We start from the raw sequence: 27,419 nt of genomic DNA, 5'->3' as shown, positions 1-27,419 counted from the left end.
CAGCATACCCTTACGTCAATGTTTGGTTGTCATTGCCATTGCGACCATTGAATCAAGGAGCACATGTATTAGTTGGTTGAAGTCCTACTGTTTATGGTTACGGCACCAGCTTCACCTCGAGTCAGGAGTCATGGGATTTGCGCCAAGCACCATTGCAGCACCAACATTGCGCACACCATTGACGACTTCTCATTCTCCAATTGACCGTCCACAGCGCAATCTACTCGGGAACGATGCTGTCCTTGCGATTCTTGGGTGCCGCGGTGGCTGTCTGTGTAGTTGCTACTTCGATCCCATCATCAGCTACCGAGACCTGCGGAGACGCATCCGTCACTTCGACGCCTTCCAGCACTGCTAGATCTGTTGCTAGCAGCAGCAGTACCAGCAACACGACCTTGTGCTTCCCAGCGAACTTCCTCTTCGGCACTGCGTCGTCGGCTTACCAAGTCGAGGGCGGTTGGAACGCCACGAACAAGGAACCAAGCATCTGGGACAACTTCTGCCGCGATACGTCCAACGGCGTGCCCTGTGCCAATGTGGCGGACGACTTCATCAACCGCTACGAGAGCGATATCGCTCTTATGAAGAACGACGGCTACGGCACCTTTCGCTTCTCCGTTGCGTGGGCACGAGCCATGTCGTGGAACGAGACGACCCTGCGCATGCAGGCAAACCCGGAAGGTTTGGCGTTCTACCACTCCCTGGTGGACGAGCTGCTGGCCAGCGGCATCCAGCCCGTCATGACGCTGTACCATTGGGACTTGCCAGCCACGCTGCAGTCGGCGTTCGACCCACCCGGATGGCTCAACGAAGCTATGGTCGACCACTACGTGGACTACGCGACGCTCATCTTCGAGGAATTCGGGCAGGACGTGGAGTTCTGGACCACGTTCAACGAGCCTGCGTCGTTCATCCTCACCGGGTTTGCGCTCGGCTACGGACCCCCGCAGTTGGGCACCTCGACCACCAACGCCTACGATGTGGCTCACGTGGTTCTGCTTTCACACGCGGCAGCTGTCAAGAAATTCCACGAGCTGCGTGACGCGGGCACCATCAAGAGCTCGGCACGCATTAGCATCGTCATCAATTCTGACTGGGGCGTGCCGCTGAATGAAGCGATTACTGAGGATGTAGCTGCTGCAGAGCGCAAGAACCAGTTCCACCTGGGATGGTTCTTGAGTCCTCTTACAACTGGAGACTACCCCGAAGTCATGCGGGAACGAGTCGGCGACCGACTACCCAACTTCACCGAGGAACAGAGTGCACTGGTCAAGGGCTCGTACGACCTGCTGATGCTCAACTACTACGCGTCGTACTCTACGACGGACTGCGACTCAGAGCGTTCGGAGACGAATTGCTCGAGTTTGACGCTCGGATGGGCTACGGATCTCGGAGTGGATGACTCGCGCCACCCCGAGGGTACTCGTGTGGCCTACGGCAGCATCATGGATCCCGATAGCTGCTCGACCGACTCCGGATACCCACCCGGATACCTTCAAGTCATTCGCTTCATGCACGAATACGATACCAGCTCCGAGATCCTGCTGACGGAGAACGGTTGGTGTGGTAACGAAACCATCAACAACCCCGACCAACTCTGGTACCATCGCACGCACTTGGAACAGGTGCACAAGGCGATCTACGACGAGAACATCCCCATCATCGGCTACACGGTGTGGGGGTTTATGGATGACTTCGAGTGGACCAGCTACGCCGGTCGTCGTGGACTCTACTTTGTCAACTTCACGGACGAGACGGGTGAGATCGACGAGTATTCGGCTTTGCCCACGCAGCTTACGCGTATTCAGCGATCGGCCGGTGCCTGGTACTCGAATGTTGCCAGTACCGGGTGCTTCGATCAGGAACAAGAGGATGAACAATATTTGGTGTAGGCTGTAGGCTTTGACGACGTTGCACTTGTCGAATCGAAATGAGATGATAATCGCATGCTGCTGTGTGTTGTGCGTGTACAGTGTCCGATGCGAAAGTTGCCGGCTAAGCTTGGCGTATCTTGATCAGTCGAATTTCGTCAGCGACAAAATGGTGCGGAAACGTTTGGTATTGCGTCAACTACTCAAAAGAAATGTGGAAACAAAGACTAATACACGGGCAGGCTGCACTTTGACCCACTGATGATCGTTGATCTATTTGATGAAACTGTCGGTCAGGCACAGATGTGATCAAAACTTTACGAGGACAAGAGTTCATATACATACAGAGCGGGGCTGCAGTCACGTTTCCTTGGTTTCTGGCTGGAGCTGACCGCTGCCAGGTCAAATGCACGTATTAATATAGTTTAGTCAGCTTTCTTGCACGCTGATGCAACTAAGCTTACATGCTGCGTTGGAGTTTTATCGACCAACGAGTAGTTAGTTCATTTTTTGATCGCTTCAAGGTTGCAGTCTAGGTTGAATCGACTGCGATGAGGCAAGGCAACATTTGCATTGTAATGCAAGTTGCCCTCGTTTCAAGGCAGTGCTGACGCTGTCAATGACTTTCAGCGAAGGATATTTGGTTTGTGTTTTGCCAACGAGGATATCGCTTGCATTTCACAAAACGAGAATGGATGGGATGTCAGTTTGCTCTGTGCATGTATTATTATCGAATGCTTGTTGACCTGAGTCGATATCGTCTCTACTTCCGCGACCTCGAGTCTTGGCGAGCTTCCAAGTGGGCCCACTCGCATTCGGCTTGCGTCCATGGGTCCATTTCGTCATCATCACAACGGGGTGTGGCATTGCCCGAGTCTTGAGACACGAGGCTGGCACGCTGAGACCGTCTCCCTTCAACTTCAGCTGCGTCTGTTTGTTCTTCAATCGCGTAGCTTTGGAGAACCAGTGGACTCGTAGCACCACAGGCGGCACACGCTTCAACAATGAGCTCGTTCGTTAGAGTGCAGGCGGAGCACGTCCACGAGTCGTTCTCTTCGTCCGACATGGTTGTTTGAATTGGCTGGTGACTTGCTTGTTTATTGGGAAATGCCCTCGAGATTGTGGTGGGACGGACGGATAAGAGGAGAGGCTTGATCAACACAAAATCGAATAAGAATAGTCCCGGGTAAGACGTCGAAGACGAACAGCAAAAATAAATGAACCTCCTAGAAACGTGTCTCGTTCAAGGCAGGAATTTACAAAACAATTCTTTGGCTGCAAAGCTCATTATCTTGGAGTAAGCATCGATGTTTTTGAAGTACAGCAATCATAATTGTTCAGCAACTGTCGGTGTTCAAAATATGCTCCCAGTCGAATTGCAATGAGAGATTAGTGCCTGCAAGTTGTAAACGTAGTGGTGAGTCTCAACAATAATAAAAATATAAAGTTAATGGCTAGCAAACCTTGGTGGACGGTGTGGAGGATGAAGACAAGCACTAGACTGCTTATTATCTTCCCTTGTACGCTCATCCAGTATGTTTCCAGCACAAACGCTAGTTGGTATAGTGTTGAAATACCGAATTTTGCTCGCACGAGTGAAAAAGAACGCTAACGTGCATCCTTCCAGCACAACGTAAAAGCTGCAGTTTACGACCGATTTCCAGTATTCTTCCGTTGAGAGCCCGATGAAGCACAGATTGAATTTGGCTGATGGCAAATAAGTGTGTACAACTCGTAGATGAAGGCGCTCGAAAATTCGGTGTACTCGGCGAAAACGAGCACCTCCGAGGTACCACACCCGCTGTAGCGTTTGAGAGAGAAATTTGACATGATGACGATGCGTGATTTCTACGTCGTCTATCGAAGACCGCCTGGTATTTGACGTTGTCAATGCCATTAATCCTTCGGGACTCTGGGCAGTTGCAGGGTCTTGGCTGAGTAGTTCACGATCCAAGAGACCAAGTTGGATTGAGCCCATGTCTAGCACTCAACTTGACCCTTTAGCTAAGCAAGCTACTTTCGACGTTCTTTGGGGCCGAGTCAGAGCCTTAACCGAATTCTTGGATTGGGAAAAAGTACCCGTAGATTCTAACGTAACTGGGACGCCTTGATATGAAGCTTCCATAGCTTCACGTCTCCTGTCCAGTTCCTGGTGTGACTTGTTTGGATCGACTGCCCCTGGAAACAGAGCGCTCTGAATGATTTTTACAGCGGTTTGGACGCACTGTCGACCGTCTACAACAAACTTGTGATTCATGTACATCCGTACCTCCACGGCTGCTTGCGCAAAGTCCACAAGAGTAATACGGCTGCTTACCAAGAGAGATCGTGAACTTTGCAAGCAAACATTCTGAAATAGGGACCCGAAAACTTCCACAACACACAGCGATACCTCTGTACTGACGTCTTTTAAAGATTGTGAAAATGTCCTGATCGTGTGTTTCACCAGCGTTCGCAGTATTGGAAACACCACGGTGATTGCAATCTTTGCCCAGACTGATGAATTCCTGAACAAAATTGCAACACCCTCGAAGAGAAAGCACGTTGACAGCTGAGCAGCACAAAGAGGCAGATACAGGCAGTATCCGGTCGTGATAATGATGCAGCCTTGTTCGGAACACCAACACATGGAAGATCACAAAGAGTATCGTATACGAAGGTGCGCCTAAAATGTCTCGAAGAGGAATCGGAAAGCGCCACACCACCGAAATGAAAACCATGAGTAGCTCGTTTGCTCCCGCTGTCAGCACCGAAATGAGAGCGCTTACTCGGTGGGAATAAACGCTCTGAGGCAGCGCAAGAGCACGTCTCATGTACAGCAGCATACCGAAAGTCACGATGCTGAACGAGAGCCAAGACTGTACAAAATACGCCGAATTTGCGCTTGCAGGCAGTAGCGGACTGCGAAGAGGGATTGCAGCTAGAAGCAATACAACACACACGGCAGGAATAGGCGTCAGCGCGAGGACAGCAAAGGCCCGAGCAGTGGTCGCTTCGCGTTGGTATTCCTCGAAAGCTAATAATTTCTCGATAGAGTATCGCCCCAAGTACGTGTGTTCACTCTTCCATTCGTGGTATCTGCGCAGTAAATGCCTTTTTGGATGCCTTGTTGAATGCGTGCGAATTAATGGACGTCGGTTTGCATGAGTTGCTGTGATACTATCCGCCACGCTTGCCGCACTATCACGCGACGGAGTAGACGCCTCGGAAATCCGCATTGCTGTCAGACTTACTGGTGGTGCATCGTAGTTACGGTTGCATTTTCGGGTAGCTGTGAAGACTGCAGCACATTCCGCGTCGTTCATCGGCCAGACACCCTTCACTCCGTGCTTAGCCGTCATGGTTGAGGTAACTATCACTCTCAATGACCAACTGCATGTAGTTGGCAACTGAAGTGAGGCGAGCTCTACCTGGTGGTAAGGTGTACATAAAGGCATGGGATTGTGCGATGTGTTGGAGTACTCGACAATGAGTTCGTTTTCCTTTTCCTACTCCCGATAGATTAAATGCTCGTATACAACGGCCAACACGCCTCGCTCTCTCAGATTCTTCTGGCTTGTTCATCCTGCCTCACTCCAGCTCTTCCGCGAACGCGATCTCTTCCAGAACATCTTGAGGCGAACTCTTTTCGTGCAGGACCTTGGCCTCAATCATGTTGAATACAACTACAACGGCCGCAAAACGTCCGAACACGAAAGCATTGTTCAGCGCAGCTCTTGGCCCGTGTCGAGCCTTCACCATCGCACCCGCAACAGGTGCAGCCAGTAGTGTATTCCACATATCTCGCTTGTCCCGAAGTTCTCCAATTGCAATCGCCGCCACTCGAAAGAAGCACGTAACCATCGCAATTCGACCTGCCGTTTCTGGCACGAAAACTTTGGCGTGGTGCAATGCACTTCCAAGTCGCTGGTCCTTTGGTGGTGCTCGAATTCCTTCCACCACAGCCAGCACCGAACCAAACATGGTGCCGTACACGAATCCAGTCCCAGTTGAATCTGCCACCGACCGGCAAACACGTTGCAATCGAGCTGTCGGGGTTTGTGGCGGTTGTTTGGCGTGTTGTTTACCAGGAGAAAGCAGTAGTAGAGACGTCGGACTCGTGCGGTCGAACACCATGTCAAGTGATGTCGGAACGGGTTGTGAGACTTCGTTTTGAGTGGAGTTTGCCGCATGTCTATGACAGATAGTTGAAGTTGACAATACACGAAGTCGAATTTCAGCGACAGATCCATTCCTGCAGCAAAAAGTAGAGTACGTTTTGCTTTAGATGCAGTTGAGAGCGCAGTGAAGAGTGAGAGTTTGTACCTTGCTGCGCGAGGCAAATGAGTGTGAAGCAGCCGGTCATTTGCCCTGGACGCTCATCCAGTACTTCTCGAGCACGAATGCGAGCTGGTAGAAGATGGAGAAGCCGATCTTTTCCTGAGCGTAGAAACAAAACATGATTCATCCAGCGACAATAGAAAGTATAACGCAAAACATACAATGTAATCGACCTCCACAATGTTTCTATGTGAGTCCGATTAATACTTGAAGTGGTAGCCCGCGGGTACGTACAGCCCGTAGATATGGAGCATGAAACGTCAAAGCACTGGGAAGAAACCAGCAGCTCAGACGCGTTCCTAAGTTCTAGCGTTTGCGATAAAAACTTTGCATGGTGACGATGAGCAAATTCCATGTCGTCGATGATAGTTCGTCTGTAAGACGACGGCGTAGTTTGAGAGCGCGCTTCTGGCTGAAGTATATCGCCCAGTTTGATTGTACGAATCAATCGATAATGCAATCTTGGTGCTCGGGCGATTGATGACGTTGGCTGGTCTGTTGATTCTATCAGGAGGCGATCGCAGTTCATTCTTGGATGCGGGTTAGCATCGTAACATCACGGGCACGACACACCTTTCAGCACTTGCTCCCAATCAAATTTAAGCGATGGATCGGTTCCTAATCAAACACGGCCGCATTTTGTCAGTTGAGCCACCAAAGCACAAAAGCACACGCACAATCATCACCACCTACCTTGATGTACAGTGTTGATAATGAAAATAAGCGTAAAGCTGGCCACAATTTTGCCTTGAACACTCATCCAATACTTTTCCAGCACAAATGCTAGTTGATACAAGGCTGAGAAACCAAACTTGGCACGAACCAAAATGTAGAGGAAGAGAAGTGTTAAGCCTTCCAAGATGAAGTAGATTCCCGCGTTGGTGGTTGACGATCGAAACTTGTTCTCAGACATTCCAATGAAGGAAACAATATACTTGGCATTTGGCATATGGTAAACGATTAGCGAGTACAAACCATAGATGAAAGCACACGCGACCTCGGTATATGCAGCAAAAATCAGCACTTCCGAAGCAAATACGAGCTGCAGTGTCTGTGAAAGAAGCTTCACGTGGTGACGATGCACAATATCTGTATCGTCAATTGAAGACTGTCGTTTTGTCCGTGGTGTGACCATGGCTAGTGGCGCTGGTGTCGACTGCGCTAGTGCGGATACTCGGTTCAGCAATGTTTGCTCTACCACGCCAAGATCAATGGAGCCAACGTCAAGCGATCTGCCAGATGAACATGCTATCTTCGACACCCTGGTTGAAGCTCTTCTTGAACTCCGTGTGGATGTTCTAGTTGACACCCGTGTGGAAGCTCTAGTTGACATCCGTGTGGATGCTCTAGTTGACATCCTCGTCGATCGAGAAGAAGACCGCGCAGTTAACCTTTTAGACAACTGGGCGCTATCTGAAGCAGATACTGCTACAGATACACCTCGACTCGAAAGCCCCCCAATTGTACGCTCTGACTCATTTCCATATATGTTAGCTCTGCGTGCTTGAATTGCTCCAGGAAAGAAAGCGTGCTCAATTATTTTAAGAGCAGTGTGCGTGGTTAATCGACTAGCAACCACAAATTTATGATCCAAGTACATCCATACGTCCACCACTGCCAGAGAGAAATCCACTAAAATGATGAATCCGCTAGCAGCGAGAGAGCACGTACTTTGGAGGCAGACAATTTGGAAAAACGCCCCGAAGATCCCAACGACACAAATTGTCGTCTCCGTGCTAATATCTTCCAGAGATGGAACGAATCGCCTAACAGCACGCTTCAAGATCGCCCGTAGCACAGGATACGATATAATGATCATGGTCTTTACCCACAGTGGCGACTTCGAAAAGAGGATTGCCACAGTCTCGAACACGAAAAAAGTTGATATCTGGGCGAAGTACAATGGTAAATATCCCCCAATTCGATCATGGAAGTGCTTTAATCTGCTTCGAAGAACCAGCACGTGGAAGAAAACAAAAAAGACCAAGTACGAAGGAGCTCCTACAAAGTTGCGAAGAGGGACCGGAAATCTCCACGCAAGCGATAAAAGAACCATCACCAGCTCGTTTGCTCCTGCGGTTAATACCGAGATCAAAGCACACTCTTGGTGCGAATAGACATTTAGCGGTAGTGCGAGAGCACTTCGCATATAGAGTAGCATGCAGAATGTCACCACGCTGAAGGCGAACCAAGACTGGACAAAGTACGAGCCATTCGACGTTGCAGGAAGCAATGGGCTCTCCAGCGGGATTGCAGCTAACAGCAGTACGACAACCAAAGATGGCAGAGGCGTTAGTGCAATCACTGCGAAGACTCGAAAAGGGCTCACCAGACGTTGATATTCCTCGAATGCAAGCATTTTCTCGATAGAATAGCGTCCCAAATACGCGTGGTTGTTCTTCCACCCGTGGAATCGCCGAAGCCATCGCCTACCGTACCGTGTTACCGAGTTCCTACGAGCTAAAGGTGAGCGAGAACTTCGGATTCCTGGACTAGCAGAAGAAAAAAATCTTGATGTTGGTGGGCGTTCATGCGATTCAAAGCTTGGCAGTGGAGGGGGACTTGTAGTGCTGCTTTGTTTCTCGACAATCGATACGTCGTCATTTGCACACGGGGCGTTATCCAGTGGATCGATCGAACTTGGCACTGTAAGCATTATCTTCAGCGGTCGTGGTGGTTCGACTGCGCTCAGCAGTCAGGGAAACGAATGCGCCTTGCCCACTCGCAGGAATACTCTGCAGGTTGCACACTAAAAATATGGGATAACGTCCTCCGCCCACGCGAGTAAAAACTGTCGCCGACAGAAATATTTAGCATGCGTCTTGGCTTTCAGCCCCATAACTGTTTTCAACAAGAGCCCATGCAACAAACTCCCTTTGAAGCGTCCAACGAAGTCGATAATAGCTCGGTCGAGGCGAACAGCGAGCTGTGTATTTGCGCCGTGTCGACTCCGCTGGGCCTTTGAGCTCGCTCGCGTGCTACAAGAGGAATATCCTGAGGTTGTAGTATTTGTAGCATTTGAGCAGAGCCATTAGCAGTGAGCATACATTTCCTTCGTGTCAACAAGCAACGCAGCACAAACAGATGCAGTTTTCGGGTCATTCACGATTTTCGGGTCATGTTCACTGTGCTGCCACGTTCACCAGCTTAATACGGGCGAGAACAATCACTGGTGGACGTTGTAATCTCGAGGCAGTAGGATGCTACCATCGAGCTCTTGTAGCCTCTACCTACTCTTAGATTGCAGCACTTCCGTTAACAATTCGCTTTCGTAGCCCTCTCTCATTTCAATGACTGCCGCTCGGGCTGCGATCCCACAACAAGCGGGCGGGTCCGGACTAGATGACAGCGTTAGCGATCTTACCAGACTCGCTGTGGACCATCAAGCCGATATGATTCTTGATAAGAGCGTCTTGTAGTTGTTTAGCCATCTCTTCTGAAGTTAAAGTTACCATCGGATTACAACCCGGAACCTGTTGATGCCAGCTCTTAAACTCGCCCAAGCGAAGCATTGCGACGCTCTTCCTTTTCGTGGTACGCTTCCACTCCCTCAAGTGGTAAGAGAGACACGACGCCCTTCTTCTTGCTCACCTCGAACACCCGTACGCTCCCACACGCTTCATCCTTATCATTGTGATCATCATCACCGACTTCTTCGTGCTGGCTGCCGTTCGTCAGAATGTCCAAAAAGTGCAAGTCGTGCGAGATAAGCACCACCGCTCCTTGGTACTTCCGCAATGCCTCCCCCAGCAACTGGATCGTGGTCATATCCAAATGGTTCGTGGGCTCATCAAGGAGCAGCACGTGCGGTGGATACGGGAACGTGGCCCATGCCAGCCCCACACGAACCAACTGGCCTCCTGAAAGTGCGTGAAGTGGAACCCCGACGGCAGCACCTCCGGTTATACCAAAGCTGCTCAAATGTCCACGCATCTTCCCATCATTGATCGCATTCGGCCCACTAGAACTAGCTCCCAGCTCGCTAGGTATCGCCTGGGACGTGGCTTCTTCAGCTTGAAGTCGGGTACGCAGTAGCTCAAGCGGGGTTAGTCCTCGAGACCACTCCTGGCGCTTTAGGTCCTCCACGTTGTGCTGCATCAGAGAAGCAACGCGTGCTCCGTGAAAGTACTCGACCTTGCCTCGTTTTGGCCCCAGTCCATGGTTCAAAAGGTTCATGAAAGTGGTCTTACCGGCCCCGTTCCGACCGACTAACACCACCTTGTCACCATAGTTGATGTTGAGTGAAATATTCTGCAGAACGAGCGGTGTCTTTGGCTTCTCAGTGACGGCTTCATCACGGGCTGGAGACGTGTCGTATTGAAACGATACGTTCTCGAGCGAGATCATTGTGGTGTTGCCCAGTTTAGTAATGTTTCGGATCTGAGGAGGGCTGCTAGACAGGATACGCCAAGCTGAACTCGCACTGCTACCGCCCACCGTCTCATCATACTTCGCTTGGTCTTCAGCCTGATCGCGGTCCGTTAGGAAGTATCCGACACGGTCACGGTTCAGCTTGAATCGCGTGCCCTTCGCACTTCGCTCGCTGCCGATGCGATCCATCTTCTTCTTCTTGGACGCTGCAACTTGCATCTTCTTGTCGTCCTTGGAGCGTGCTGCCTGCTGAGATATCTTGGATACCATTGCTGATATCTGCTCCGTCTTCTTGTCCAGCTTGGTTTGCAAGCGAGCATTATACTGCCGCTTGGCCGCCATGGCTTTCTCAAATGTATCGTAGCTGCCGTCGTAGTAGGCAAGCGTCTTATCATACCCACGGAAAAATATTGTTTCCTCGGTCACAGCGTTTAAGAAGAAGCGGTCGTGCGACACAACGACTAGTGTCACCGGGCTCGCTAGCACGTCTTCCAGCGTGAGTAGGTAGTTCTTGAGCCACAATATGGAGGGCATATCGAGATGATTCGTCGGCTCATCCAGCAGTAAGAAGTCTGGTTCCATGAACAACACACGCGCTAGAAGAATACGCACTTGCCAGCCACCGCTCAGCGACGATAGAGGTGCGTCTTGTTTGGCAGGATCAACGCCCATACTCGCCAGTATACGACGAGCTCTTGCTTCCATCGATGCCTCATCAAGCACCTTTAGTGCCTGCTGATACTCCTCCGATTTCTGATGGATTGCATGCAAAATCTCCGTCTCATTGCCAACCTTCACCGTCTCGTGCTCCTCTTCGCCGTCATCAGACTGCGTACACTGCAGTCTCTGACGCAGATCCGCCACTTTATGCTCAGCCTCCAGAAGTCTCAGTCTGGCATCCTTGCCCCGCATGCCACTTCGTTTAATGGCAATTTTGCTCGCAGCTTCTTGTGCCTGCTCCGCCTCCATCACTTGGATCCGCAGCAGCCCATGCAGTAGTTCCGCCTTATACGATGCAAATGTCTCCTTCTCCTCCGAAGGCCCCAGCAAAACCTTTTGTAGAATATCAATTTTATGCTGCAACTCCCTCACCCTCGTGTCTGCACTCAATACCGTCTGCAGCACCGAGAGCTGCGTCGCTTCCGGCGTCAACGACGACGCGTCCAACTGGTTCACGTACAGAATCTTCAACGAGGCCGGGAGCCCTTCCACGAGTCCGTCCGCCAACGCCGTGAGCAGCGTGGACTTGCCAATCCCATTGGGCCCCACCAGCCCATAGCGAGACCCGTAGTTTAGCTTCAATTGCGTGTCTCTCAGCAACTCCACGACGCCCACTGGGTCCCCAGATCCGTCGGGGGACGAAGTCCCAATGGCGAGCGTGAACTGGTTGAGTAAAACGTTTTTCCCGAACTCGTCGAAGGTCACGGTGTGGAATCGACTTTGCTGCGACGTCGCAAGGATAACTGGCGCTTGGTTCGCATTGGCACCGGCCTCAGGCGCCTCGGAATCGACTTCACCGCTGGATTTCGACCTGGAAGATCCTTGGGAGCGCGTGGAGCGCGTCTGGACTCGTTTCTTGCTGCGTTTTTCCTTGCGCGAAATCGACGAGCTGAGGTCCAATGGTGTGTTGGATGCGGCGCTGCGGCCACCGTCGAGGCGGTGCATCGTGGGCAGCATGGCGAGGTTGCGCGCTGGTTCAAGAATGTGTGACGTGGTACGGATTAGAGGAAGCTGTACCGTATTTGTGGTACCACACGGAAGATTCGCTGAAGACGCTTTGCGGTGTTGCTTATTGGAGTGTAGCCATGTCTGTATCGGATTTTGACAATCAACTCGGCAATGTGCAGTCAACCCCCAGCTGCCAGGCTCGCATACGTTCGCATACAAAACTCGCTCAATCACCAGGGAGTCGCTGGCAGCGACAGCCGAGTGCAAGACGTGCGCAGTACCCTGGCCAATGAGGAGCGTGGCTCCTGTGCATGTTTTCTGCTTGGTGTTAAACACGCGATCTCGCGTCAAAGCCATGAGCAGCACTTGCTCGTTTTCGCGGGGACTTGTCAACCTCAAACGCTTGGCGGCTGGGGTCACGCGCGAAAAGCCCGTTAACGCGCGCTCGCGCCCAAACGAGCAGCTTCAGCTCGAAAGCGCGCCAGATTTTCGGTAGGAAGCACCGGAATGGCCTGCATGTCCGCCACCCCGCGCTAAAGAAGCCGCGAGCCAGGTGATGCACATGACATGGTGGCCAGCCAACCTGGTATTACCTTAGAGCTCTCTCCACCAGAACCAACCTCATATTCCATTTGACCAAGTGTCTCCAACATACACAACATTCGTAGACCATGGCCCCTTCCCGTTCCAGCATTGAAGACGTCTACACGGAGGTGAACCCCGCCAACCCCGTCAAGACGGAAGGTCTGCCCACTCTGAACACGTCCACGGTGCTCGCGACTGCGGCGTCTCCGGTCATTGACGAGTACCTGGACAAGATCACGTGGAAGGCCGCTGAGAACTCGAACGTGACGTTCTCGCTGCAAGGTCTCAGCCAGCACATTGCCACCAGCATCGTCGAGGAGTACTGGCTGCACAAACTCTACTCGGACAAGGTACGCGAGTTCGTCAAGGAGAACCGCTTCCACATCCACGACCTGGGATACCTCAGTGCTTACTGCTCCGGCTGGAGCACCGAGGACATCCTGATCCACGGCTTCGGCGGTGTGCCCAACAAGCTGCAGTGCCGTCCGCCCAAGCACTTCAACACGGCGCTGAACCAGATTGTCAACTTTCTCTTCACCCTCCAGGGGGAAATGGCCGGCGCTCAGGCGCTGTCGAACCTGGACACGTACATCGCTCCGTTCATTCGCGTGGACGAGCTTAGCTACATGGACGTCTTCAAGTTCATTCAGTCGTTCGTGTACTCGTTGAACGTGCCCACCCGCAGCGGGTTCCAGGCTCCGTTCACCAACATCTCGCTCGACTTGGTATGCTCGAGTGTCCTGGCTGAGCAACCAGTGATCATTGGCGGCAAGCAGCACCCCGCGTGGGTGTACGGCGACTTCCAGGAGGAGATCGACATGTTCAACAAGGCGTTCGCCGAGGTGATGATCCAGGGCGACGGCAACGGATCCATCTTCAGCTTCCCCATTCCGACCTACAACCTGTCCAAGGAGTTCGACTGGGAGTCTCCTCGCTTCAAGCCCATGTGGGAGATGACGGCCAAGTACGGCGTGCCCTACTTCGCCAACTTCATCAACTCGGACCTGAATCCCGCGGACTTCCGATCCATGTGCTGCCGTCTGCGTCTTGACACCCGCAAGCTCCACACTCGGGCGGGTGGCATCTTCGGTGCCACGCCGCTGACCGGTTCGCTGGGCGTCGTGACGCTCAACTTGCCCAACCTGGCTCTGCGTGCGAAGTCAGTGCCCAAGTTCTTCGAGGTTGTCAAGGAGACGATCGCCGTTGCCAAGGAATCGCTCGAGACCAAGCGCAAGGTGATCGAGTCCAACATGGAGCTGTACCCGTACACGCGCTTCTATCTGAAGAGCGTGTACCAGCGTGCCAAGAGCTACTGGGCCAACCACTTCTCCACGATCGGCGTCATCGGCATGAACGAGGCCTGCTCGATCCTGCTGGGTCGTGGCATCTACCACAACAAGGACTTTGCTGGAAGCGTGCTGCAGTTCATCAAGGACGAGCTGCAGCAGATCCAACTCGAGACCAAGCACCTGTACAACCTGGAGGCTACCCCTGCCGAGTCCACGTGCTACAAACTCGCGAAGATCGACCACGAGCTGTTCCCGCAGGCCAAACTACCGGAGTTCTACACGAACTCGACGATGCTGCCGGTGGACTCGACAGACGATTTGTTCGAGGCGCTGACTCACCAGGAATCGCTCCAGACGGAATACACGGGCGGTACTGTGTTCCACGCGTTCCTGGGCGAACGTCTTTCGAGTTGGACGCAAGCGCGCGATCTCGTCCGGTCGATCACGACCAGGTACCGGATCCCGTACGTGACCCTGACACCAACGTTCAGCATTTGCCGTACCCACGGCTACCTGGCTGGCGAGCACTTCGAGTGTCCTCAGTGTGGTGAGAAATCGCTGGTCTACTCGCGCATCGTGGGCTACTTCCGCCCCGTGTCGGACTGGAACGCTGGTAAGAAGGTCGAGTTCAGCATGCGCAAGATCTACACTGCGATCGAGAACGAGCCGATCGACTTTCAGATTGGCGGCTTCACCAAGACCACGTATACCGACTTCCCAGGCAAGCCCGTGGCGTCGATCCTGTTCACCAAGGGCTGCAACCTCAAGTGCGGGTGGTGTCACAACAGCGATCTGGTGAATGAGAAGCCCGAGGACTTGGACCCGCATGCGATTCTGGACTACGTGGCTTCCACGGAGCACAGGAGCTTGGTGATCTGCGGCGGCGAGCCCACGATCCAGTCCGGTTTGATGCCGTTCCTGCGGCGGGCTAAGGAACGTGGAATCACTGTCAAGCTCGACTCGAACGGGAGCAACCCGAACGTGCTGCAGAAGGTCTTTGAAGAGAAACTCGTCGACTTTGTCGCGATGGATGTGAAGGCGGACCCCGAGCGCTATGCTGAGGTCGCAGGAAAAGCACTTCGCCCCAAGCTGCTGAAGAAGTCGATCGAAATGATCAAGAAGTCTGGCGTGAAGCACGAGTTCCGCACGACGGTGGTGCCTGGCCTGGTCGATATTGAGGACATCGCAGTGATCAAGGGGTTGATCGGCGAAACTCCGAAGCTCCAGCGATTCCGCGCGTCGGAGACTTGCATCGATGCCAAGTTCCGTAAGCACGAGGAGCACAGCGAGGAGGAGTTCGAGGAGCTTGTCAAGACTGCCAAGGAGCTGTGAGCGCCCAAGTGATGGTATGCCTACATGAATTCGTAACTGTAAAATAGATGACAGCGCTCGTTCTTTGATCGTGTTTCAGCTTCTTCGCAACATGATTTGTGTTAGTCGCCTCCGTGTCCTCGATAGCTCGTCACGTTCACAATCATGTCGACGTCGCTGCTAGCCAACTACTTCCAGTTCTACCTACTACACTCGGTCGAATATGTTAAACAAATTAGCTTTCTTGAATGGCAACTTCTTCTTCAACCTACACGCTCTTCACTCTTTCAATTAAGCCTACACTGCAATAAGCACCAGAACACGACTAGTTCACCGACTCAAGGCGCATCATGAGTGGATCCATCATGCCGAGAGAAATACCCTCCGTGTAGGCGACGTTCTGCCCAGGTTCGGGTGTCATGCGGAAGCGGCTGACAATGCTGGCAATCACGATCTTGGTCTCGATGAAAGCCAAGTTCTGGCCAACGCAGATACGCGGACCAGCGCTGAAAGCAGAGAACTTGGTCGCAGTCATTGAGATGACCTCACCGGTCTCGGTGTCAAGGAATCGCTCGGGCTTGAACTCTAAGGCGTCTTCGCCCCAGACACTCGTCAAGCGACCAGCTGAGAACAGTGCAATGCCGATGTCCGTCTTCGCGGGTACAAACGTCCCGTCCGGGAAGACGGTGTCCTTGATGCAGTGCGTGGTGATCAACGGTGCAGGCGGGTACAAACGCAGCAGCTCGCGAATGCAAGCCTCGAGGTACGGCACCTTGTTGATGTCCTCCACGGTCGGGGTGTAGTGCTTGTCAGCACTGAGCTGGGGGATCTTGGCCAAGACCTCCTCACGCAGCTTCGCCTCGGCACGCGGGTTCTGGCTGAGCAGGTGGAATAGCCAGCCCATGCAGTCGGCAGTGGTGTCGCGGCCGGCGATAATCGACGCCAAGGCGATGTTGCGGACTTCGACGGGGTTGACAGGCAGGCCCTTGGTGTCCATCGTGTCCAGCACAATCGACACGATGTCCTTGTCGGCGAGTGCTGCAGCACGACCTTCCTTCTTCTGCTCCACGCGAATGCGACGACGCTCGATGGCATCGGCGATGATGCCCATCAAGTGCTCGTCGATCACGCGCACGTTCTCCCTCAGCTTCTTCTCGTCGCCCACGTTGAGCCAGCGTCGCAGCTTCCAGTACCACATCGGCTGCTTGAAGCGCTTGCCGGCAAGGAACTGCGCCTCATCCATGGCCTCTGCGAACGGCTGGAAGGCTCCCTTCATGGAGCCCATTCTGGCGCCGAAGCCGATCTCGCCGAACACGTCGAACGTGTAGCGGTGCAGCAGGTCGAACACGTCGAGAGGAGCGTTCGAAGCCGCCGCGTCGGCCAAGATGTCGACGAGTTGCACCGTGTACTTTTGCACGAGCGGCGTCATGTGCTCACGCAAAGCACGAGCACTAAAGAGGCCGACGACGACGTTGCGCTGACGCTTCCAGGTCTCTCCGTTGGTCACGACGATGCCGTCGCCCAGCATATCGCAGAACACATCGTGGATGTACTCGCTCTTGGGGAAGACGTCGAACTGCGTCTTGAGCACTGCCTCCAGGTGCTCCGGCTTGGCGATGAACATCATGTCGTCCTTGCCGGGCAGACGCACGATGAATGCCTCGCCGTCCGTGGTGGCGAACTGGTCGGCCAGCCAGTCGTGCATGCGCGCTGCATTGGACGCGAGCTCGACAGCATTGCCCAGCACGGGCAGCGTACTCGGCAGGATGACGGCGCTCTTGACCTTGTCACCCTTGATCTTAGCGGAGACCTTGGCCGACTTGGTCCAGTAGAGCGTGACGAGCACTGCCGCAGTGACGAGACTCGGTACCACGGGGGACTTGAACATGGACTGCAGCATCGTCGGACAGCGAAAGTCTGAAGGAGGTGCACCTGATCTCGACGATTGCAGTGTGGCGGTCGGCGATCCAGGACAAACGATCGCGGCAAAGAGATGATGGCGGGAGCGATCAAGGTCTCAATCTCTACCGAATTGCAGCGGGAACCTTCCTCGCCGTCGTGTTGTATAGGACCCGCCACGTACGCCATCCGATTTGCACTCGAGAGACACCATCGGAATCGTCTGCGAGGTGTCGGCATCTGGTCGAAGTGCGAAACCTCCATTCCGTTGGTGACCAACATGTGCAAGTGCCGGTATGAACTTGATGGGACTTTATTGCTCAGGGCACTTCAACTTGGTCGGTATTATATGGATCGACTTGCTACGAATACTTATGCATCGTTCGCTGCAGCTTTACACTACGCTGCAACGCTCGAGTCTTGCGAGCTAACGGCCTCGACGCGCATCATGAGCGGAGTCTGCATACCCAGTGTGATGCCCTGCGTGTACGCGGGCTTCTGGCCGGGCTCCGGCACGAGGTGGAAGCGGCCCAAGATGTTGGCAATCACGATCTTCATCTCGAGGAACGCCAGGTTCCTGCCCACGCAGATGCGCGGGCCCGCGCTGAACGCGCAGAACTTGGACGACGACACCTTGACGACCTCGCCGGTGTCGGCGTCCAGGAACCGCTCGGGCTTGAACTCGCTCACGTCCTCGCCCCAGACACCCGACAGCCGGCCAGTCGTGTAGAACGAAATGCCAATGTCCGTGTTCTTGGGCACGAACGTGCCGTCGGGGAACACCGTGTCACGGACGCAGTGCGTGGCGATCGCGGGACCCGCCGGCAGAATACGCAGCAGTTCACGGATCGTCGCCTCGAGGTAGTGCACCTGGCTCAGCTCCTCCGCGGACGGCACGTAGTCGATGTCCGTTGCCAGCTTGGGCAGGTGTGCCAGCAGCTCTGAGCGCAGCTTGGCCTCCACGCGCGGGTTCTCGCTCAACACGTGGATGAGCCAACCCAAGGCATCGGCCGTTGTGTCTCGCCCAGCGATAAGCGCAGCAGCGGCGATGTTGCGCACCTCTACGGGGTCTACGACTTGGTTGTTCGACTCCATCGAGTCCAGGATGATTGACACGATATCCCTATCAACCGGCTTGGCTTCCTTGCCGGACCTGGCCGCCTCGACGCGCTGTTGACGACGCTGGATGGCGCCGGAGATAATCCCCATCACGTGCTCGTCGATGACTTGCACTGCGTGGCGCAGCTTCTTCTCGCTGCCGATGTTCAGCCAGCGCTTGATCTTCCACAGCGCATCGGGCTGCTTGAAGCGCGCAGACACAATGTACTGGGACTCCTCGATAGCTTCAGCAAATGGCTGGTAGCGTCCTTCCAGCAGTTTCATTTCCGTGCCGAAGCCGATCTCGGCAAACACGTCGAGCGTGTAGCGGTGCATGAGTCCGAAGGCGTCCATGGGCTCCTTGGACGCCGCCGCCTCCTCGAAAATCTTCCGCAACTGCACCACGTACTTCTGCGAAATAGGCGTCATGTGCTCCCGCAGAGCGCGAGCGCTGAAGAGGTTCACGAGCACTCGGCGCTGACGCTTCCAGGTCTCTCCGTTGGTGATGACAACGCCATCTCCGAGCAAATCGAAGAAGAGGTCGTGAATGTGCTGGCTCTTGGGGAAGTTGTCGAACTGCGTCTTGAGCACTTGCTCGATGTGTTCCGGTTTGGCGATGAACATCATGTCGTCCTTGCCAGGCAGGCTCAAGGTGAACGGTTCTCCGTCAAAGGGGACGATTTGGTCGGCGATCCAGTCGTGCATCCGCTCCGCGTTGCTCAGAAGTTCAATGGCGTTGCCCAGAACGGGGATTTTGGACGGCAGGTAGCGTACGCGCTTGGGCTTCACTTTGCCATCGCATACCTCGTTGTCCCCGATGGGCGACACGTGAGTTGAGCTGGTGGAGTAGTAGACGGCGACGACAACCGCCGCAGCGATGAGACCGGGCACCACCGGGCCGAGGAAACTCAACTTGTCTTCGAAGAACGACTGCAGCATGGTACAGTAGTGCCTGGGCAACAAAGTCTTGGACTGGAAATGAGCTCGAAATGGCTTGGCTTGCTGCCGTCGTGCGGACGAGGCGGTCGGTTCCACTGTGATGCGAGCTGCTCGAGGGACAGGAGCAAGAGCAAGTGCACGAATGTGGGCCAAGCTCGCGCCAAAGACGTGGGTGGGTCTCCTCGTCGAATTGCCTTGGCCTGCACCAACGGATTGCGGAGTGAACCTCCAGCACGAGAGGGAGAGGGCACTAGGAACGTGCCCAAGAAGGTGTCGGGACCGCACGTGGCCACACCGCCAATTTCACTGTGATTTGTCCGTGCTGCACGTAGTTGGTTAGGTGCAGGCATCGAGTTTTTAGTGGGTCGGTGACTTTTGCTTTTTACTGCCAGTTCCAGCTGCCTGGTTGATAGGAGCATCGCAGTGGTCACCGTGTATTTGGACGTTGGCGTTGGTTCATGCAACCAGCAGGTAATGGAAGCACTTCGTTTCGAAGAGCATGCATCGATTAGCCTTCGAGGGGGGCAGCTGCTTGTTACAGTGTAGAGTTTTCGAGGAAATTGGAGTCGATCGATTCCTTTTGACACTTGCACGCAGACGACGGGTCCTACGCCTCGCGTGCTCTGATCCCTCGACGCGCAAAGCAATGAAGCCCGTGAACGCGCATGACCCATGCTCTTGAGGACCGACGTAGCTGAGCGTCAATCGGGGGTTTTCATTTCGAGCGGAAGAAGTCCTCCTGGACTACGTGCAATCTCAAGTGCAAGCTAACGGGGCAGGGGGAGGGGGTCGACACGCCAGTCGAGTGTGAGCACGTCCAAGATTTCCCGAAGCTGTCCGTAGGGCTGATGAAGGTGAGAGGGGGTGACCAGAGCTCCGTTCTTGATCCCCCTTCCCAACTTGGACTATTGCTTGCCTCCAGAAGGCAGCGTTCGCCACGAATCCGAGTGGCCCATTAGGCGCCCAGTCGTCATTTTTCTATCGAAATCCTGCAATTTATTCGGAGGACTTGATCCTCCACGCAGATTGACAAGGCGGACGAGTCGGTGCTCGGTGGACCGGTCTTGAGTTTGCACTCTGGTGTCGTCTTGTACCCCACCAGGAAGGGGGCCGACGTTTGCTTGGTGTCGCGTCTGTGGCCTGAGATTGAAAGCTAGGTGCAGCGATACCGAGATGCTAAGGGAGCGAGTCACGATATTGATTTGAGAGAGGAGTCTTGCTCATAAAACTAACGATCCGTTCAATTGACGCTCTTCTCTCGGTTACTTCGCGTTTCGTGCGTCAAATTGACCGCCACAGTGATTCAGTTGTACGGATGCATTGCAGAAGTCGAGCTGCTAACTTAAGGATAAAAACACCCTAGCTGAGTACATGGTGCGTTCCTTGGCCAGATCCAATAGCTTCTTATAACAGTGCACTTCCACTGGAGCTTCTACAGCCAAGCTGGCGTCGTGAAACATTGGACAGAAATGCGGCGCGCTTCATCTAGCGCTTGTTCCAAAGGGTGATCATGGAGCGAAGCTATCGAGTCTCCGTCCAATCCGTGGCATCGAGATGGCTACAGTTTAGCATCATTCGGTGGTAATAGCCGATTGACACCAAATGTACACATATTGTCACTACATCCGAGTCTGCGCTCGCTCCGCCAATCGCTCACTTCCACTTTGTCCGTCTTGTATATATAAGACAATGGCGTCTGAGGCGGCGGTGCCCCTCGTGGGCAAGAAGTTCCTGAACAAACTGGGCGGCATGGCGAACGAAGGTGCGGCAGCTGAAGTGTCGGACTTTGCGCGGCGGCAGATGGAGAAGATGGGCTGGTCGGCCGGCAAGGGCCTGGGCAAGAACGAGCAGGGCGTCAAGTCGCACGTCAAGGTGAAGCGGCGCGAGGAGCTGCAGGGCGTGGGCGCCGAGAAGCAAGCGGCCGTGGAGCAGCAGAACCAGTGGTGGTACAACGTATACGACCGCATGGCCAGTAAGATCGTGGTGGACGCGTCGTCGGACGAGGACAAGAAGAAGAAAAAGAAGAAGAAGGACAAGAAGAGGAAGCGGGAGGAAGGAGCCAATCACAAGTTCCGCGTCCCTACAGATGAAGAGCTGTTCGCGGCCACTGGCGGCAAACTCTTTGGCCGCAGAGCCTACGGGTCTTGTCAGGGAAAATTGAAACGCGACGCTCTGCAGCTGAAGAAGGAGAAAGAAGGAGAGGAGCCTGTCACCACGAGCAGCGATGTGACGGATGAAGAGGAGAAGGTGAGGAAGGCCAATAAACGGGCCAGGAAACTTAAGAAGAAGAGCAAAAAACACAAGAAGGAGGTATGACTGACCTGCTGCTGCTGGCGATGTCTGCTAACCTTGTTGTGTAGTTAAATGAATTTACTTTGATGCTTGGTTACTACAGGTAAGAGGGTGGGATGTTACTTTGTTGCTGTGGCGGGTTGGAGCTGGTTGGACTTTGAGTCGCCGATTTCTCCCATTAGGCGCCGGATTTCGGTGGCGTCGCGCTCCATTTTGGACAGGTAGAAGTTACCTTGGTAGGTGACGAAGTCGCCGACTTCGACGTACGTGAGCAGGAGAATTTCGCGGACATGTGCAGCGCTGGCGAGTAGAGCCTGAAGCATGGCCGTGTCTTCGGCGAGGCTGGCAGCGGCATGTCGTCGAGGACCTGAGAGAGTCGAGTGCACCAGACACAACAAGTCTTCGTGCTCTGTGATGAGGGCACCCGCAGTTTCCCAGAGTGCTACAGCGTCCGGGAGTTTGGTTGAATATCCAAGGGAGGAGTACTTGATGGCTAGGTCCAGCCTTTCCGTCGTCGACAGCGCCAACTGCTTCCACGCGAGCTCGAAACGAGCGCTCCAATAGGGATTCATGGGGACGGGGTCCAAGCGCACGCCTCCACCTTCACCGTCTCCAGTGCCAGCTGTCGCGATCGCCTCGGCTTCCACATCTGGACTGTAGCCATACCACAAGGTAAGGAACTCGACATCCTGCGGAGTGAGAGTGCAAAGTTGGACGAGGAGGTCATTGCGCTGTGCACGAACTGAGACCTCGCTCTTCGCTGCAACAGAGATCGCCCCACGTCGATTCGCCATGCGGTGCACACCGTTCAGGAGGAACTTCCATTTGGTAGAAGCACCAGCCGCTTCGCTATCTGCAGTGCTGATCATGCGCTGTCTACGCAGGTGAGAGGGGATCTGCACATTTGGTTCGACATTGCTACCACCAGTCTGCTCGCTCTCGTCTTCGTCGTCGACGAAATAGCTCGCCGAGGTCAGCGAACTACGGAAGGATAAGTCCACGAGATACTGAAGGTCGAGGTGGCGGTGCAGCTTAGCTCGAAAGTCGTGGTGCGCATCGTGCGTGCTGTCGTACAGGCGGCGAACCTCATTCAGAAGTAGTGTGTCATCCGCTGCTGCAGCGACGAGTGCTTGTTGATGGAAGAGGTCGGTGGGCGCAGGGAGAGGTTTTTCTGGAGCGACAGCCAATGATGCCAACACGAACGATACTGGAGAGCGCTCAAGAGGGACCGATTGCCTGTAGAAGCATTCCCATTCGGCATTGGCTCCAGCACTGTGAGGAGGAGCGTCTTCGCCAAGCTCCGTTGGAGCGGGAGGAGGCAATCGTAGTGGCTCGAACGCGGTGAGAGGAGAGGAGTCGTCCACATGAAAGTGTCGATGGCGTTCTAGCGCATCCAACACCTCCTTTGGGATCGGATATTCGTCTAGAATACCTTTTGTTGGTGGCAAAGCTCCGAGACGAGTTGACATGATGTAGCGCACCCGTGGTTCGTGCGGCTCGCGCTTTGTCGCGACTGTACCGGCATCTTCTACTGCCGAGGGTGCCACAGGCCGTGATCGAAAATGTATCGCCTGCTGCTCCTCATCCTTTCCCAAGCTGTCGTCATTGTTCTCGAGCGAATCTGGTATCTCGCTGTACTTTGGGAACTGTACGCACAACAACTGCGAAGAGCGTCTGGCTTGGTCAACCTCATCTCGATCGGTGGTGCCACTTTCAAGAGAATTCTTTGCTGCTGAGCTGGATCGATGTTGCCTCCGGCACACATCGATATCATCGGTGACAGCGCGAGCCCGAGGTGAGATAATGCTGCTGGGTTTGACCCGTGAGTTCTTGTGCAGACCGCTGCTAGTTGCGGCCATGGCTGCAACCGAGTTTGATCGATGCTCGCGGCGTTTGCTTACACTCATCACTGTCTGGGCAGGCGCCTCCCTCGTGGGTGTGATATGCAGACTAGCAGCACGCATCGCCGCGATCGTCTAGCAGGAAATGACAAGCAAACGGAAGATGGATCAGCAGACGATAATTACCCAAGATAAACAGGAGGGCTCCCACGTTTTCGGCGATTTGTGCTGGAACCACCTTGCGCTTGGCCTCAACAATCAGGCGACTTTGGAGCAGCGTGTCCAGCGTAGAACTTGGCAACACACCAGAGGCCTCGCGGTGAGCTTGGAGTTTTTCTAATCGTCCTTGAAGCGCAGACAGTTTATCCAGCACTTGATCTTGAACACGTTGCGCGAGTTCTCTACGGCGTGAGAGTTCGATTTGTCAGTATGAGATTTCAGCAACTCGACAACTGATCTCCCTTACTGGTTGAGCTCATCAGTGAACGAGGGCTCATGCGCCTTGTAACTGGTCCAAGGCGACAACAGAGGCATCTGCATGTATGCGTGAGCCAGCTTATCGGAGACCAAGAAGCGGATCAATTGGACCTGCACTCCTTACCTGTTTGAGCTCTTCTCGAGCTTGCCGACGCTCTTGCTCCGCTGAGAGCGAAGTCAAAAAGCCCAGCGATGGTCTTTCCACTTTCGCATTGCTCGCTGACTCTGACTTGGTCGACTCCTGCTTAGCACGCAGAGCGCCACCAAATACGTGGCGCCTACTCATTTTCCTGCGAAGTGGCCATATAAGGACGTTCACGCTAGACAAGCACGACGACGCTTCAAGATGCCCCAAACTGGGAAACGCAAAGCTAATCCATTACGGAGGGATCAATTCCAAGAATCTCTAGTCGTCATGAGACTTGTTTTGCCCACGAAGGGCAGCCAGTTGAACGCCGAGCAGATGCCGCTCCTTGATGTAGAGCGTCAGGACCGTTCCACCGAAGCAAATCGCCCCCAGGGCCACATGCAGCATGTGCCGCATCAATGAGATCGAACCATCGGACTCAGAATGCAGCAGTACCTGTTGCGATGTCACAGTCACCACTAAAGATGTCAAGAATGCTACCACAACGAGCCGATCGGGCAATGACTGGCGCCAAAAGGCCAGTCCATCAATGAAATCATTGCCGGTCTTGCTCGTAGAAGCTGTCTGACGGAAGTACGAAGCCAGGAACTTCAGGCAGTAGAGAATACGACAGCCCATGTTGACGCAGTTGGCCAGGATAAGCCCCAGGGTTCCCCAGTCGAGTACTTGCATGAAAACAAGTGCGCTGATTGCGTAGATGGCGAAGAACACACCAAGCAGCTTGTTAAGTCGCATGAGTTCGTGATCGTCGCCGATAGCGTGCACCACAGCTTCGCAAACTCCGTTCACACCCAAGAACGGGATGTAAGCACAGTAAACAGCCAATGCCGCCCCCACACCTTGTTGAGCCTTTTCAGCTCCGTACAGAAGCAGAACCAACGTGTACGCGTAGCTAGTGCCGAAGCATACGAACACAAGCCCCACCAGGTTCATCAGCTTGAGCAGCACCAGCAGCAACGTCTTTCCATCCGACAGCCCGCGCTTCTTGTTCTCCAAGTCATCTTTATTATCACTCTTGTGTTTCTGAGCCAGCGCCAGCTTGCTGAAGATCGTCTTGGTCGCCTCCTCAATGGGCAAAAACACAATTCTTGGCACAAGCGAGCCCAAGTTCGACACCAGACCATACACCCCCATGTGCTGCAGCGACGCGAAGCCCGCGAGCACCCACTTGTCCCCTTCCGCCAGCAAATACTTGACTCCACTCTGCACACTCAGCGGCACCAACAGCGTCATGAGCTCACGATGACACCAATCTCCTCCTCCCTCGGGCTTTCCAGGCAGCAATTGCCTCATGCTTGTCAACGCGAAACCTCTTCCCTCTTTCGAAGCACGATCAATCCTCCTCCAGAAGAGGACGCCAAACATCACCAGCAATGTCATCGCGTACGACAACTCTGCAATTCCATAGGCCGTCAAGCTCAACTCGAGCACCACCACACCAACGTACTGCACCGCCGCTCGCACCAAAAAGGCGGCGCTTTGAGCCGCCACCTGCCAACTCACCAACACACTGGCGTGGGCCAGCACGAACATTGGCTCGGCCAGTGCCTCGATCATTGCTGCGCCGCAGTACATGGCCAAGACCGTCGAATAACCTGCCAACGCCTCGTCACCGCCCAAAGGCTCCGATGAATCGCGAACCGCCGCGTACGCGAGCACTAGAGTAGCCACCGCCCAGCTGATGGTCGTAGACAGCCACGCAACGTTCACTAGTTGCTGCAAATGCGTCCCCCCATTGTTGGAGTCGAGCGACGGCATCCGTAGAAACGCTAACCGGAATCCGTCGCGCAGTAGGAAAATGGAGGCGAGCGCGAGTTCAAGACGCACAGTCACGGCGCCCGTCACATTGAGGTGAAGTTTACGCAGCACGAGAGAGTTGGCGGCGAACGTCAACAGACGCTGTAGGAAGCGGTACGAGCCGCCACGCACGGCGCGGGACAGGACCCCGCCAGTGGAGCTCATTGTCTGACGTGGCGCACCGTTTCCAGGGCGATGTGGACCACATATCCACCACATGTCACATGTCCACCACAAGTCACAGATTTTACTAGCCTAACAACAGAAAATGAAACGAGAAAATGGTGAGCAAATCGCCGGAGATGGATGGGTATGAACTTGATACTAATGGGAACAGAATATGGTCACGCGAATAGTATACGGATAGCGTGTACACCTTTTACCAGGCAAGTTGAGCACTTTCACAAGCAAAGCGATCAATCGAGGTTTTATTAATTCACCAAAAATAAGGTTTTACAGCCAATGCGGTTTGGCACCATATTTTTTCCAACCAAAGTGGTGTGGAAGCAACGTGAGCCACTCGATATACTGGCGAAGCCGCCCATGGTCTCCATGCAGACACTCCTTCATTTGCGTGTGCACCACCTCCCTCCCCAAGCCTCCCCAAGCAGCTCTCCAACAATGACCCCGCCGCCCACGTCTGCGACGCCCCAAGCACCGCCCCTTGTATCGCGCGAAGCCAAGCACTTTGAGCGCAACAGCGCAAAAAAGCGCGTACTCGACGCGTTTTTGGCTGGCCAAGATTGGCTGGACGTTGCGGTTAGCAATGCTGTGTCTGTCACTACTGCGCGGCGCATCGCAGCTAAGGGCAGCATCGAGCACCATCCGCGTGGCGGCGTGTGGACTGTGTGCGTCAAGATGACGATCGAGGTCATGTCCAAGCTCGAGGAGTACCTCGATGAGCAGGTGGACATGACCATGACCGTCATGAAAGACAGACTGCTGAGCGACTTGTCGGTGGACGTGAGCATCACCTCCATCCACCGCGCTCTACACGGCATGTTGTACACTGTCAAGAGAGTCCGAATTGAGAAGGCCGCCATGAATAATGCCGTGAACAAGGATAAGCGAATGGCGTTCGCGAAGGCGGTCAACGCGCACGTGGCGGCCGGGGACAAGATCGTCTACTACGACGAAACAAATTCCAACATCTACCTGTTACGCAACCAAGGCTAGGCTCGTGTAGGCGAGCGTGCCGTCGTGACCCTTCCGGCGTCGAAAGGCAAGAATCTCCACGTTCAGTGTGGTGTATCACCAGGCAACGGGCTAGTATTGCTGCGTACGCACGACGGCTCCGTTCACATGGAGGTGAATGCACGCTTTGTCGCGGACCTGTTCGTTGCTGCGCTCAACAGTGACGAGTACAAGGAGTGTTGTGTCGGCAAAATGGTCATCGTGATTACCGACAACGCCCCCGCCCACAGCCAGGTAGAGACAATGGCACGCGAGCAGCTTGTCACCGATGGCATCGTCAACAGCAACAAGCTGGTTATTCTACGGCTGGCACCGTACA

At 54.1% G+C, this 27,419-nt stretch overlaps 9 protein-coding genes across 9 annotated transcripts; 3 read left to right on the top strand and 6 right to left on the bottom strand.

The window, feature by feature from the left end:
• Positions 1-233: 233 nt before the first annotated feature.
• Positions 234-1,892, top strand: KRP23_14487 (Beta-glucosidase 30; the record flags this gene model as incomplete). The annotated part of the gene is made up of 1 exon (XM_067885313.1): positions 234-1,892. One exon carries the CDS (start codon positions 234-236, stop codon positions 1,890-1,892), a length of 1,659 nt encoding a protein of 552 aa, XP_067737502.1.
• A 3,549-nt stretch (positions 1,893-5,441) lies between these two features.
• Positions 5,442-5,987, bottom strand: KRP23_14486 (Mitochondrial import inner membrane translocase subunit Tim17-A; the record flags this gene model as incomplete). Its single annotated transcript, XM_067885312.1, has 1 exon — positions 5,442-5,987. One exon carries the CDS (start codon positions 5,985-5,987, stop codon positions 5,442-5,444), a length of 546 nt encoding a protein of 181 aa, XP_067737501.1.
• Positions 5,988-9,680: 3,693 nt separating this feature from the next.
• KRP23_14485 (ABC transporter F family member 3) lies at positions 9,681-12,239 on the bottom strand (the record flags this gene model as incomplete). The annotated part of the gene is made up of 1 exon (XM_067885311.1): positions 9,681-12,239. The coding sequence occupies one exon, from the start codon at positions 12,237-12,239 to the stop codon at positions 9,681-9,683; it is 2,559 nt and encodes an 852-aa protein (XP_067737500.1).
• A 662-nt stretch (positions 12,240-12,901) lies between these two features.
• On the top strand, positions 12,902-15,436 carry KRP23_14484 (putative glycyl-radical enzyme activating enzyme; the record flags this gene model as incomplete). The annotated part of the gene is made up of 1 exon (XM_067885310.1): positions 12,902-15,436. One exon carries the CDS (start codon positions 12,902-12,904, stop codon positions 15,434-15,436), a length of 2,535 nt encoding a protein of 844 aa, XP_067737499.1.
• Positions 15,437-15,595: 159 nt separating this feature from the next.
• KRP23_14483 (Cytochrome P450 704B1) lies at positions 15,596-17,315 on the bottom strand (the record flags this gene model as incomplete). Its single annotated transcript, XM_067885309.1, has 2 exons — positions 15,596-15,619; positions 16,581-17,315. The coding sequence occupies 2 exons, from the start codon at positions 17,313-17,315 to the stop codon at positions 15,596-15,598; spliced, it is 759 nt and encodes a 252-aa protein (XP_067737498.1).
• Positions 17,316-17,713: 398 nt separating this feature from the next.
• KRP23_14482 (Cytochrome P450 86A7) lies at positions 17,714-19,351 on the bottom strand (the record flags this gene model as incomplete). The annotated part of the gene is made up of 1 exon (XM_067885307.1): positions 17,714-19,351. One exon carries the CDS (start codon positions 19,349-19,351, stop codon positions 17,714-17,716), a length of 1,638 nt encoding a protein of 545 aa, XP_067737497.1.
• A 1,689-nt stretch (positions 19,352-21,040) lies between these two features.
• Positions 21,041-21,667, top strand: KRP23_14481 (G patch domain-containing protein 4; the record flags this gene model as incomplete). The annotated part of the gene is made up of 1 exon (XM_067885306.1): positions 21,041-21,667. The coding sequence occupies one exon, from the start codon at positions 21,041-21,043 to the stop codon at positions 21,665-21,667; it is 627 nt and encodes a 208-aa protein (XP_067737496.1).
• Positions 21,668-21,762: 95 nt separating this feature from the next.
• KRP23_14480 (uncharacterized protein) lies at positions 21,763-24,247 on the bottom strand (the record flags this gene model as incomplete). The annotated part of the gene is made up of 4 exons (XM_067885305.1): positions 21,763-23,619; positions 23,696-23,885; positions 23,951-24,018; positions 24,086-24,247. The coding sequence occupies 4 exons, from the start codon at positions 24,245-24,247 to the stop codon at positions 21,763-21,765; spliced, it is 2,277 nt and encodes a 758-aa protein (XP_067737495.1).
• Positions 24,248-24,367: 120 nt separating this feature from the next.
• On the bottom strand, positions 24,368-26,071 carry KRP23_14479 (Protein RFT1-like protein; the record flags this gene model as incomplete). Its single annotated transcript, XM_067885304.1, has 1 exon — positions 24,368-26,071. One exon carries the CDS (start codon positions 26,069-26,071, stop codon positions 24,368-24,370), a length of 1,704 nt encoding a protein of 567 aa, XP_067737494.1.
• Between the last annotated feature and the right edge of the window lie 1,348 nt (positions 26,072-27,419).

The sequence above is a fragment of the Phytophthora ramorum genome (assembly GCF_020800215.1).
Source record: "Phytophthora ramorum isolate Pr-102 chromosome Unknown Phyram_PR-102_s0021, whole genome shotgun sequence".
NCBI lineage: Eukaryota > Oomycota > Peronosporomycetes > Peronosporales > Peronosporaceae > Phytophthora > Phytophthora ramorum.
This window is presented reverse-complemented; position numbering and strand designations above follow the sequence as displayed.